The sequence below is a fragment of the Dendroctonus ponderosae genome, unplaced genomic scaffold (assembly GCF_020466585.1).
Source record: "Dendroctonus ponderosae isolate FM_Combo_2020 unplaced genomic scaffold, Dpon_F_20191213v2 Dpon_F_20191213_5, whole genome shotgun sequence".
Lineage (NCBI taxonomy): Eukaryota > Metazoa > Arthropoda > Insecta > Coleoptera > Curculionidae > Dendroctonus > Dendroctonus ponderosae.
In genome coordinates, this window is record NW_026018715.1 from 3,593,603 (window position 1) to 3,606,971 (window position 13,369).

At 32.8% G+C, this 13,369-nt stretch overlaps 1 protein-coding gene across 6 annotated transcripts in view; it reads left to right on the forward strand.

Annotated features, from left to right (window-relative positions):
* The window catches only part of LOC109533699 (protein diaphanous), a 69,890-nt gene extending 59,189 nt beyond the window's left edge, over positions 1 to 10,701 (forward strand). For 4 of the 6 annotated variants that reach the window (XM_048666957.1, XM_048666954.1, XM_048666959.1 and 1 more), the window contains 12 exons: positions 490 to 629; positions 2,129 to 2,315; positions 2,372 to 2,548; positions 2,633 to 2,785; positions 2,846 to 2,964; positions 3,018 to 3,153; positions 3,209 to 3,373; positions 4,307 to 4,464; positions 4,607 to 4,683; positions 4,952 to 5,021; positions 6,097 to 6,219; positions 9,626 to 10,701. In XM_048666957.1, coding sequence (XP_048522914.1) covers positions 490 to 629; positions 2,129 to 2,315; positions 2,372 to 2,548; positions 2,633 to 2,785; positions 2,846 to 2,964; positions 3,018 to 3,153; positions 3,209 to 3,373; positions 4,307 to 4,464; positions 4,607 to 4,683; positions 4,952 to 5,021; positions 6,097 to 6,214 — 1,500 coding nt within the window. In that variant the 3' untranslated portion in view covers positions 6,215 to 6,219; positions 9,626 to 10,701. Of the gene's footprint in view, positions 1 to 489; positions 630 to 2,128; positions 2,316 to 2,371; positions 2,549 to 2,632; positions 2,786 to 2,845; positions 2,965 to 3,017; positions 3,154 to 3,208; positions 3,374 to 4,306; positions 4,465 to 4,606; positions 4,684 to 4,951; positions 5,022 to 6,096; positions 6,225 to 9,625 lie in introns of all 6 variants that reach the window. The other 2 variants (XM_048666956.1, XM_048666960.1) reach the window with 2 other exon arrangements.
* The last annotated feature ends 2,668 nt before the right edge of the window (positions 10,702 to 13,369 follow it).

A 13,369-nucleotide genomic window follows, 5' to 3' on the forward strand; every position in this document is an offset into this window, starting at 1 on the left:
TGCACACAAATGATTCACATTACTTTACTTTATTTTTGTGCGTTACCACAAGAACTGAAAATTGTAGATACATATTATTATTTGCTTTACAGCCGTCCTCCTAGAGATTTAATTTAAATGGTTTCAGTTTAGTCCCTAATTATTTCTATGTTAATAATCGTTAAGATAATCATTTCGAATGGTAAAAAGTGGCAACTAAAATTTTTTTAAATAATATATACGTAATAACATGATAATAATACTTATTATTATAATACATAATATGAGTAGAATGTCGTTTATATATTCTACACGAGGAAAGCACAGTACAAAGCAACGCAAAACACGAGTCATGACTCCATATTAGAGACAACACACTGACCGAGACGCTCTTTAAAAAAGTGAGTCGTTCGAAATGAACGACTCATTCACGAACGACACGTCACTCGTTCATTAGGAAAGTTGTATATCGATAAATATTTCATTCAGATTTTCTTGCTTTGCTTACAGATAGTGCCGCAAAAACTTTCAGAAAAGTCGTTCTGGGTTAAAGCGAAAGAGGAGGAGTTAGCGGCACCAGATATTTTGAACGGATTGGCCGAAAGATTCTCATCAAAACCAGCGAAAGTAAATGAAGAAACAGCTGACCGGTAAGTTGCAAGATTTGAAATGTTGTGGAAGTGGAAGTTGGAAACACATATGTGCATACAAATGCACAAGGGACTGTTAGCAACAGCTCTCTTACAAGTTTTCATGACAATAAGTCTGTATTGAAATATGCGTCCTTACATACTTATGTATGTAAGGACGCATAACGTATGTCCAAAACTATTGAATTCAATCACATAGTATGTTATCAAAAATACTTATAATTTAATGTAGAACCTGATTCTAGATTTAAAAGTAGGCTATTCCGTTTAAAAAAATAAACTTGACTGTCATCATTTTACTTTGAGCTACCCTGTATACTTCAAAGTAACAGAAACAAATACTTTGGCAACAGTCTCAACACTTTTATATAAACGTTTTTTTTTTCATTCGCTATTTCTGTACCATCTACGAGGGGGTCTTGCTTTGCTGACTCACCCTGTATAATATAATTTAATTCGAGAAATAACTCACTAAATACCACTCGAGCTTTAAAAGTAACCAGATAATTTTTCACTCTAGCATGTTTTCCAGCAAATTATGGAAAACATACAATCGTGAAAAATTATCGGTAATTTCAAAGCTCTTGTGGTATTAATCCAATGCATCCGTTTGTACGATGATACGAAAGTGTTTCTATTGGTTGCTTTAAATATAAAACCAAACACAGTTCAAATTAACATGGATGCAAATAAAGTCTAAGTAAGACCAGCATTGTAAATAAAATTAGTACAGAATGTGATAGTGAAAAATGGAATGTGATTCTAACACGAAGAGGATGTATGGTGAAAAGGGCCTTTTAGGCCTACTCGATGGACCCATTCGGTTCCCCCACACAGAACTAACACGAACAGGAAGAAGTAGTTGGTAGCACTGCCACCACGATTACCTTGAATACTTTAAGTATAGGAAGCTTGTTGATGAAAGACCAATACATATAAACACGAGAAAAACATGTATAGGATGGGCCAAATTGAACACTTAAATGGAAACTACCATTACCATTTTATGCCAGATAGACAATAACTTCTGTCGGTGTCAACACAAAACAACTGGTATGGTACAGGCATGAGCAGAGAATGGGGGACGAAAGACTGCCTAAACAAATACTGCAATGGAATCCAAATGGGCGAAGAAAGCGAGGAAGACCAAGAAAGAGCTAGAGACAAGGAATATACAGCGAAATAAGAATTAGGGGTTTGAATGACGATTTATGGGCGAACAGAAACGAGTGGGGATCGGGCATTGGAAGGCGACGGACATTATAAAACTGATTTATATATATTTAACGTAACTTTTTAGCTGAGTACTTGATTATGATCATGTACGTTATAACTTCTTTCATTCTTAGTTATACAATTATTAAATTCGGCTTTCAAGATGCATGTTTTTTGGAACGATAGCTGAAGCGTTAAGTGACTTAAATAACATACATAATGGATACTTTTTTGAAATAATGTTTTTTTATTATCATTATTATTATTATTTATATATATTTCAGGGTTAGCAACTGTGGCACTTTAAAGAAAGTGAAGAAGCTGATGGTGCTAGACGATAAAGTCGCCCAAAATATTTTTATATTATTAAATGGTAGTCTGAAACATATGCCTTATGATAAAATTTGCAAGGCCTTACTTCGATGTGATGAGACTGTTCTATCAGAAAACGTAATAGAGCAATTGATACAGGTATGATTTAATTCGGCTTTTCCTAGTTCCGTTTTTTTATCGCTGTTCCTTTACAGTACTTGCCACCTGCTGATAAATTGAGCAAATTGCAAGAGCACAAAAATAGATACAAGGAGCTTCCAGAGGCAGAACAGTTCTGTGTTGAAATATCCGGAGTCAAAAGACTGTTACCAAGATTAAAGTCTCTCAGTTTTAAGCACCGATACAAGGAGCTCGTTCAAGATACCAAACCAGTAAGGATATATTGCTTTCTTAAAAATATTTACGACAAAATTCTAATTTGCTTTATTTTATTTATTATGGACATTTACTTTTAGAATATAGTAGCAGCCACCGCCGCATGTGAAGAAGTGATCAAGAGTGGCAAATTTTCCAAAATTCTAGAACTAATTTTATTAATGGGCAATTTTATGAATTCCGGCAGTAAAAACGGCGGTGCCTTTGCGTTCGAAATGAGTTTTTTAACGAAGGTAATTAAATTAGGGTGCAGCCCTTAGCTGTTACAATTAATGTAACAAACATTATTTTAGCTAACAGGAACGAAAGATGTAGATAACAAGTTAACTCTATTGCATTACATAGTTGAAAGTGTGGAGAAGAGATTTCCAGAACTTTTAAACTTTTATGATGAAATGCCACACATCGACAGGTAAGCTAGTAGATTAATTGTTCAACAGTCGATTACTGATTTACCTGCCTTAGAGCCAGCAGAGTATCGTTAGACACAATACAAAAAACCCTAAAGCAAATGGACAATAGTATAAGAAATTTGAAAACGGATTTAGATAACAACAGAGTTCCTCAAAGTGAAGACGATAAGTTTGGAGAAGTTATGGAGGTATTCAGTTTGCTTCGGCTGTATGCGCCTGTTTCTATTTCTTTGATTTGCTTAGGCTTTTTACAACGAAGCAAGGGAACAGTGTGATCTGATGCAGGAAATGTTAAAGAAAATGGAAAAATTGTATAGCGACTTAGCAGAATATTATTCATTTGACAAACAAAAGTATGCCTTAGATGAGTTCTTTACCGACCTGAAAACTTTCAAAGATAGTTTTATAGTAAGTAGGATTTAAAAATAGATGTGCTTCAAAAATAATTATTCTATAGCATAGATATAGCCCGTCCACTGTAACTCTGGTCGTAAGTCTTTAGTGGCCAAATTTTACCGCCATCTTTCAAATAATTATGCATAACATTTTTATTACTTTTTCGTGGGTTTGGCGCACTGGAGAATGCGAAAAATTGATAATACAGGATGACAATAAGAAAATGACCTCTAGCAAAAGCTTCATTAAATGCGTAATTTTCAATAAAAACAAACTTTTTCAAACAAAGAACAATACACAAATTGATCAAAATATGAGTTTTCCATAAGAACTAATTCACAGCGAGTTTCACCAAAATACATCGTACCATTCTCCCGATATTTCAAAAAAGATCATTTTTTTGAAGAACTTTGACCATCAATAGCTGAGGAGCCAGACATTTTTTGTTAATAAAAGTTAAGTCAGATCGTCTTCTTTTGATACAAAGAATATCGCAGTATTCTTTGGATCATGTGCTTACGGGACACCCTGTATGCACTATTTTTCACGGAATAATTTTGAATCGAATAAAGCAATAAAAACTTTCAAACTTAATATATATTCATGTCACATTTGCGAGAATTTGGTTGTAATTTTTTTATTGTCGCCCGGTACTACCTTATTTGCAGCGATGCAATCGACACAGATTTATCGTTAAGTTTTCCCAAGTCGCGTATTATGTCGGCACCCGAAAATTGCTTCTTTTAAAAATGAAATTCAAAGACCCTCAAGAATATCAAACTCCATCGATTTTCTAATTGGTATTAGAACGAATTTACGGCCGTTATGGAAACAATCTTTGACCGTGGGTTGATGACGAGCAACCAAAGTTACAGCGGACGGGAATAGTTTCAAATGCAGCTAGATGTAGTTTGGAATAAAAAATCAATTATTCATTGTTAATAGCAAGCCAAAATTGACAATCAAAAGGAACGCGATCTCGCGGAAAAGAGAGAGAAAATGCGACTGTCTAAGCTAAAACAGGACCAAGAAAAGGAGGAGAGAAATAAAAGAAAATTAATAGATATGAATCCTAAACAAAACCAAGAGGGTGTCATGGACAGGTTAGTTTTCTCTTTTTATTACACGGAAATTTGTAAATGTGTATCGAATTTTATCATGTTATTAATGTCCATGGTTTTTATACAATCGTTTTACAGTGCAATTTAAAAATACTTTATATTCTAGTTTTAAATTATTTTACAGTTTGTTGGAAGCACTATCGACCGGTAGCGCGTTTGGCCCAAAAGAGAAAAGAACAAGAGGTCCCAGACCTTTAGGAGGTAAGCTTGATATTTCATTATGCATATTTTCGTCATTAAATGCTGTTGCACAATATTTCAAACTGGTTGATACGTTTTTCCATCTTACATCTGATATTTTTTTCAAGACTGCATTGAAGTTGGTTATTTATTCGAAGGTAGGCTATTCTGTAAATCGGAAAAAATAACAAACATGTTTATGCTCGTTTTGCATTTAAGAACACTAATCCGTTACTAGTTATGGTTTCTTTGAAGTGATTTATCTAATAATCTGTTGTTTTTTTTTAAGCCGAACGAAGAGCCCAGCTTCAAAGGTCACGCTCCAGAACGGGTCTTCTAGGGGAACGAGAGTTTACAAGGTAAATAAAAGCTAAAATTTTAGAGAAACCCTTAGGATACGACTAAAATAATGCATTAACTGCAAAAGTAATTTAATATGCAAACTGTATGAGTTTGAGACACTTGAAAGTGGCAATCTGTAATTGAATTTACTTTTAGAAATCACTTTTTGTAGATATCGTGGGTTTAAAGCTAAAAGTGACCAAGTCCAAAAATTGGCGTATTTGTGTTTGTTGATCAAGTCATTTAAAAAAATTATATATTTTTATTAAAAAACTGACGAAGCCCCCCAAGGCCACACAAACAGGTGCATTAAAATATGCTTTTAATGGCCAAATTTCTAAAAGAATTCTGATATAATTTTTGGCTCGGTTTAAAAGTGCAATTACCAAAAATTGATATTTTAGTCTTGGACAGTCGTAGTTTTACCTTTAAACCCACGATATGTGTTTTAAATTTCAGTATACCAAAAAATGTTGTATATTATGAAACCAAACTTGCTTAAATGTAGTGCTCGGTAGGTCAGCTGAAATAACAAGGAGCAAGAATGGTCTTGTAATCTGCTTATTTTTCTATATCACTTTCAGATATTATTAAAAATTCAAGGTTTTTTAGCAATAATATTTGCAAACAGGATCCAGATGGCCACCAAAAAAACCTTTAATTTTGATATATACGGACACTAACATTAAAACCGTTATTGAAATATATTTATCAAGTTTTGGTAGGCGATCAGAAAATGGCAATTAAAGTGAGTTTTGCACTCAGGCCTGTATAAGATAATGCTACCGTACTTATATTTGTTATTCGTTCGAATTGTTCATGTTCCAAATTTCACGTTATCCCAACGATTGGTTCAAAATTGATGAGAAAAAAGCGGGAAAAGTCTCATTTCTACCCCTTCTATCTCCGAAACGATGCGAATTTCGGAGAAGGTGATTTAGGGACATTATTTTATCATGTTTATTCGATTCTTGAAGTTATCAAGATTAAACCTGAGTCACCCTTTCATATCTATAATATTTATCTATTGAAAAGTCGAATGTTTATCTTGATATTTACAGTATTTAAGCTTTACGCAATTTGTGTCTTCAGACGTACCCAGTCATTAAAAATAGAAGATCTTCCCAATTTTGCGCTACCCAACGGTAGCAAAAAATTACTCGAAGATTGCGACGAATATGGCTACTCCACAACTTCCGTGTTTTTCTGATTCAAGTAAAGTAATATTGTATTGTGGGTTTTTTAATAACATAAAAAGCTTGCTTTCATTAACTATGTTTAGGCTCAAAGCTTGTTTGTCACAATTTTGAAACACCGTTAACAAGCAACCACTTTTACGCTAAGCAGACTATACTATTAATATGATTAAAATGCTTAATGGTCTATGCTGTTTTTTTCAGACTAGAATACAGAAAGTTAGACTTTTTTAGACTTTGATTTTTTCGTTATGGAAAGTTTAAAGATTTCGGATTTTTTTGCATACAAACATCTTGGAATATATTTAGACTTTGTAACCGGGGAATAAATATATGTAAAAGAACATTTGGTCAATTTCTACTCTAAAACAAATATAGTATAATCTCACTAATCCGGCACTTCAATAGACCCATACGTAAAATAATCCGGCACCCCTCGCAAACAAAAAGACTCGAATCAATTTTATTTAAAAAAATTGGTAAAAAAGTAAGATTATTATCGTGTCAACGATACATAACTGGATAAAATCAAAAAGCGATTTTGTATCCGTCTGTTCACCATATCGTGTGAAAAGGCACCGAATCTGCAGTGCAGCCATTTATCCAGCATTTTAAGGACAAAGTAGAGGAACTGGGTCAGACCAAATCCATAATGCAGACGAGAGTGGTCTTGCCCAATAAAACATTCGTATCCTCTAAAGAAGCGAGCGCATCAGGTCGTAAAGTGAGTAAAGATAGAATCACATTCATGCCGTGTATAAATAATACTGAAACGCGCAAATTGAATTTGCGAGTGATTGGTAAACTAAAAATCCCAGAGCTTTCAAGAATATTTGTCTGCCAGTCTGCTACAAGAACCAATTAAAAAATTAGGTCACGAGAGAGGTATTTAGGGAATGGTTTCATAAAGACTTTGTCCCAGAAGTCAAGAAGTTTATTAAAARATCCAACTTGCCCCTAAAAGTTTTACTCGTACTTGGCAATRCTCCAGGCCACCCAAATGAACAAGAACTTAAATAAGTGATGGGAATATCCAAACCATCTTTTTACCACCAAACTGCACACCTTTAATGCAGCCGAWGGATSAAAATGTTGTCCAAAAAGTAAAGTCCTTGTAKAAAAGTAACGCWGGGCYATAAAGAATTTAATTTGAAGGATGTTGTWTTCTCWTTYGCTTCATCTAYGGCCTATAATGAATCCTGTATYAGAAACAGAAGAATGCGATCCTGAAGATAGTCTAYCTATTGCCGATTGGTTGCAAAATCTATCAGAAAGAGGATTGGAGACAAGTGAAGAAAATTTAAATTCTTGRTTTGAWTGGATCGAAGAAACAGAKCAAATTATGATAGATGAAGAAATATGTGAAGCAGTACAAGAAGAATGCCTTGTACAACCATTGGAGACACCAACTACTACAACTGTAAAAGTTAAACCAGATAAAGCATTTAATTGTTTCAAATCTGGGCAGAAGACGGCATATCTACCAAAGATATTATAATTCTTCGAAACATGCGAGAAACGGTTTTTAAGCAAGGACTGCAAGTTGCACAAAAGCAGACCTCAATTAAAGATTACACATTTTGAAACTATGAATGTATTTACATGCTAATCTTGAGATATGTTTCAGTTACAGTAAAACCTGTCGAACAAGAACACAACTATGTACACACATACATTATATGTATTCTCTTTATCAAATGCTTTATTTCATTAATTATGATTTTTTCTTTATAGTCCAGTAATCCGAACGCTCCACTAATCTAGTTTTCTCTAGCGTGCTATTCAATAGTGTCGTATTAGTGAGATTGTGCTGTAGACAGTTCTCCCGTTGCACAAATATGAACTCCATCCGATAATCAAATTCAACATACACCAAATACGAATGGTTAATTGCGGTTTTGTTATATCTTATCACAGTTTTGGAAGGAGGAGGATATTTGAAAGTATTTTTTAAACATGATCACACCCTTGCTTTTCAATCTTAGCTGCTCAACAAAATAAACGTTACACAGCCAAACTTGCATTACCTTTGGAACCGGGTAAATTATTGCTTAGAGCCATTTAGTTTCTGTTTGAAGAATTATTGGGCCCCATTTGTTTTTTGTTAGTCAACGCTTTGGTAAAAGATACGTGTTTCTGATAAATTATCTACCGAACGACAAATGAAAATACAGGTTTCTCGTTAGTATGATTTGGTACTGTACTTTATTTATATAAAAGTAATAGATGTGAGCAAAAAGTCTTGTAAAAAGAAGTTCAAGATTTGTATTAACAAAAACTATGTATTAGTATGATTCCGACTTGCTGGTTGCCTGTCTTCTGTTGTGTCGGTTATTTTTGGTTTTCTTTTTAAGTTTCTGTTTTAAGTTGTTTTATATTATAACATTATAATATAACTTTGCGTATACTGGACTGCGTACAGGTAATTTATTTACCTCTGCAGAATTACAATTAATGTGTAATTTATTTTCTGGTATTAAATAAATAATGCAGCTACTTAAAATGTATCTTTCAGAATCGAAATGCATCGTGTACTGTTTGACCCTAAGCTGTTTATTATCACGATGCCCATATGACATGATAATGTTATCTGTTTCTGGTCGAGTCTGAATAGGCTTATATAAATAAGCCTAATATATAAATTAACCTGCCTAAAATAATTTAGGCAGGTTAATTTATAATTTATGAGTTTTTTTAGGAATTTCTGTAAGACGTAAGGTCAACCAACAAATAGTCACATTTCGGTCTATTCTCTAGTAACATATGTTACACCCGCTCATGAGTTTTAGATCGTCGACTTTGACATGAGCCTTAAAATTTGCTAATCGGTGCAAGAGAAAACATTTATCACTGCAATACCAAAAATCAACACTCTTTTTAGATATATGAGGTCTGTATTAATGCCTGTGGTGTTGTAATGCAAAAACACTTTTTTTCCAACGAGAGCATGAGGAACTCTCACTAATTGTACAATGTTTGATTTGCCGCCCTGTGAAAACTATATTTAAAACACTTTTTTTTGTAAAAACACGCACTAACGGAATAATAGTTGCACTAAATAACGCTTATCCACACGTGTAACGTCTATTTTGATGAGCAGTTTAGTTGTTGGGGCACAAGTGCTTACAACCTTGTATATTTTCTTTCTTATCCCTTGTATATTTTCTTTCTTATCTGGTCTAAGAGATTTATTCTAACAAGTGATAACAACCGTACTCAATTACATATCTAACGTTTTTCGCTGGTAATTTCTGTAAAGCTTTCTTTGATTTTACATCGCTGAAATCAGAATGCTTTTTGGGGTGAAACACTTACACTTTTCAAGTAAATAGTTCCATACAAATTCCATGGCTTGGACGTTTTTACGTTTAATACTGCATAAAGTAAACTATTTAAAATACCTAACAATTTTGTTATATTTTCAGTGGAATTGTTAGGTGACCGGTGGCTGTAATCTCGAAGCAAGAAGACAACGAAGAATTTTATCGCTCAATCGATTAAACAACCAAGCTTCAGTTTCCTATAAAGAAAATTATGCGAGAATTGTGGTTTATTTCTGATCACTTTTAACTAATTCATGGCACTTACGATAAAAGCTTTATACTTCTCAGGTTGTTAATTGTATCCAGCGTCTCTTACAAGGTCTACGTTATCAGTTAAGTCCTGTTCGTTCATAATTAAAAAATTAAACTTACAATGTTTTAGTCTTCGGTATGTTTGGTAATGCAAACGCTTGATTTATAACATCTAATGATATAACTAATTATGTAACATGTGTAGATAGTCTGGAGTAACCGTATAATGCAAATTATTGTAAAACATACAGGGCACGCCAATTAAAACGAAACCGCGCGGTTTTCTCGGTTGATACAACAATTATACAAAAATGCTCGGACATGCTAATTTTAGTGTAAAAAGGGTAGCCTTCTATTAAACTTCAAGTATGCAATCAGGAAACCTTTCACCTCCAAGCTAAAGTTGACGTGTCCCAGCTTTTTTCAGTGACTGTTGTATCAACCGGCCAAACACATCTGTGCCGTTTTAGTTGCCGCACCCTGTATAACGCAATAATATATTCTCTCTTCTAAGCTACCTTTAGATGTTGAATGATGTAACTACAGAAAAAATGCGAAATAACTCTGTTATCAAAATGATTACAGTGAATAACTAGGTTACAAAGCATTTTTTTAATTAATAGTGATCAGATACTCGCAAGGATACGAAAAGTGATTTATATTGTGTTAATTTATTTTAAACATAACGTGAAGTGTACATATATTGTAACTATAAATTATTTGTATATTGCGTTTTTATTGTAAGTGAAATATCTTCTAGTTTTGATACAATCGATCAACATAAAGAAATATATTATTAAATTTCACATACTTTTTTGTGACGGTGAAAGCGCATTGTTGTTGAAGTATGTAGCTTATTAATTATTACGTCTGACATTCATATCAAGTATCTTTAAGTTGGCCTTAATAAAATGACTTTAATACTAGTTGCAGTTTTTTTCCATCTTTTCAGTTATTTATTATATTATTTATAAGGCTTCATTTGATTTCATATTATTTAAAACCTATTTGCCCTTTAAAAGCTCATATAGTTTCCAAATGAAATTCATGATTGTATGCGCAAAAGTTAATTTATGCTTTAAGTTTACATATGTAGTTTCCAAACACAGATTATAATTTACTATATTTTGACAAATTGCATTTGCAGTGCTAAAATATAAATTTATTTACTTAGAATTGTTTATTGTGTGTAACAATCATCAGCTTAGTTTTTTTGTACATATGTTTTAAGTTTTTAAGTTATAATCTGAGTTATCTCGATATATCTGGTACTTACATTGTTGAATTCGACAGTAAATTGTTTAAAACACATTTCCCATCAAGTAAGATCTAATCAAGACAATTCTAATGTATTAATTTAAACAAACCTTACACTCCAGTGGCACTACGTGCGGTTTTATGAGAATGATAATTCGCGCGAAGTAGCACCATCTCGCGCTATTTTGATACGATGGCACTACAAGCGATTATCCCAGAGAGCACAGAATATTACATACATATTTATTAAATATTTATATGTTTGGTAAATATTAGAACATATTATCCTAATTTTCATTGGTCAATTAATGGCAAATATTTCATAGCAAAAAGAAATATTTTTTAAATATAAAAAATATTTGTATTTAATATTTAATGTATATCCACGGTATATAGAAAAATTGATCGTAAATCCTCTTTACCACTAAAACCTTAGTCCCTAAAACCAGATTAGCAAAATTTGTCGAAAATAAATAAAAATATCGTCGATTTCATATAACGGTATTACTTAACTGAATTAGAGTAATTCAAACAAATATGAAATGTTGAATTTGTGTATACAGGGTGGCCATTTTCTGAATCTCTTCTGAAGTATGGGCAACTTTTACGTTTTTAAAGATAGAGAATCCGTTAAATGGGCAAAATTGGGCAGCATTCGAGTGCATATTCATTACCGTGTTCAAAATTTAGGTACCCGACTTCCTGAAATATCCTGAAGAGACAAGAAATCAACACTTTTTTAATTATCATATTTATCATATTTCACGTAAACTGCTTAACTTAGAAAAAAAGTTAAAATTGTCTTTGGTAGAACTTTTTGCGTTGAATTCAATAAACTAGGACTCGTTGTCACAGTCAACTTGACTTACGATATAAAAAATAAACTTATGTTTTTTTAAATGGTAATCGTAGTTGGCTGTGGGCCTTTTAAAATCCTAATTTTTTTCTGAATTTAACGATATAACTTTTTGTTGTTTGTATGTTTTTCTCCTTTTGTTACCGTAAAACTTCAAAAGAAGATAAAAAAATGTGTAGTAGGCGATGGAGACAAGAACTATATTATCACACAAAGCACAAAACAAACATGAAATAATTAACAGACACAATCATGTTTACTGGGCTAATGAAAATCATCATCTAATTGGAAATAGGCGAGATCAATGTGTTTTTTTTTTGTGAATATCTGTTGAGGCATTTTTAGTGATAAAATTATTGGTCCATTCTTTTAAAATCACAATTTAAATATGGAAAGATATTTACACTTTTTACCAAATGAACTTGAAGACATGTTTAATGGTTTTCCGTTAGCATCGTATCGAAAATCGGCATATTTTCAACATGATAGTGCACCTTCACACAACTTCCGAGTTGAATGTGAAGATGCCAAAAAATGCCTGGACGCAAACGGTCAATTGAACATTTAATTTAAACGATTCGTTCTTTCATTTTTGTTTTGTGCTTTGTATGATAATATAGTTCTTGTTTCCATAGCCTACTACGGATTTTTTTTATCTTCTTTGGAAGTTTTACGGCAACAAAAGGAGAAAAACATTCAAACAATTATATCGTTAAATTCAGAAAAAAATAAGGATTTTAAAAGGCCCACAGCCAACTATAGTTACCATTTAAAAAACCATAAGTTTATTTTTTACCTCGTAAATTAAGTTGACGATGATAACGAGTGCTAGTTTATTGAATTCAGGGCAAAAAGTTGTACTAAAGGCAGTTTTTTTCTAAGTTAAGCAGTGTACGTAATAAGTGATAATTAAAAAAGTGTTGATTTCTTATCTTTTCAGGATAATTCAGGAACCAAGTCGGTACCTAAATTTTGAAAACGGTACTAAAATTTAGAATCAGATATAAAATTGTTTGCTTTAATAAGACCCTGTAAGAACCCAGGTAGCAAGCACACGTGATTTTCACGAAATTATTATAAGATTGATTTGTGGGCGACGTCATTCGACCAAATAATGACTATTTTATGACGCCATAAAAACTTTTGTAAGGAAACGTTACAATCACGTTATTTTTTGGTCATACTAATCGAGTAACTAGTTAAAAAGTAGTAGCCATACGCGAAACTATGAAATATAGTTTTATGCCAAGATAAGTTTATTATTGAAAAGTACATTCAAATATGCGCGATTGCACCAATTCGTGTACCAAAACAATACGTAATTCATCATTTTAGGCAATTCGTACATTGATTGATGTACATTATGAGATTGTTTTGTGGGCGCTCCACCGAGCGTCACTGCGATCGATATATAGCAAAATATAATTCGGAAAAATTTCAAAATTGGACTGTATGTYGAATTCATTCGGGGCGCGCGTTCT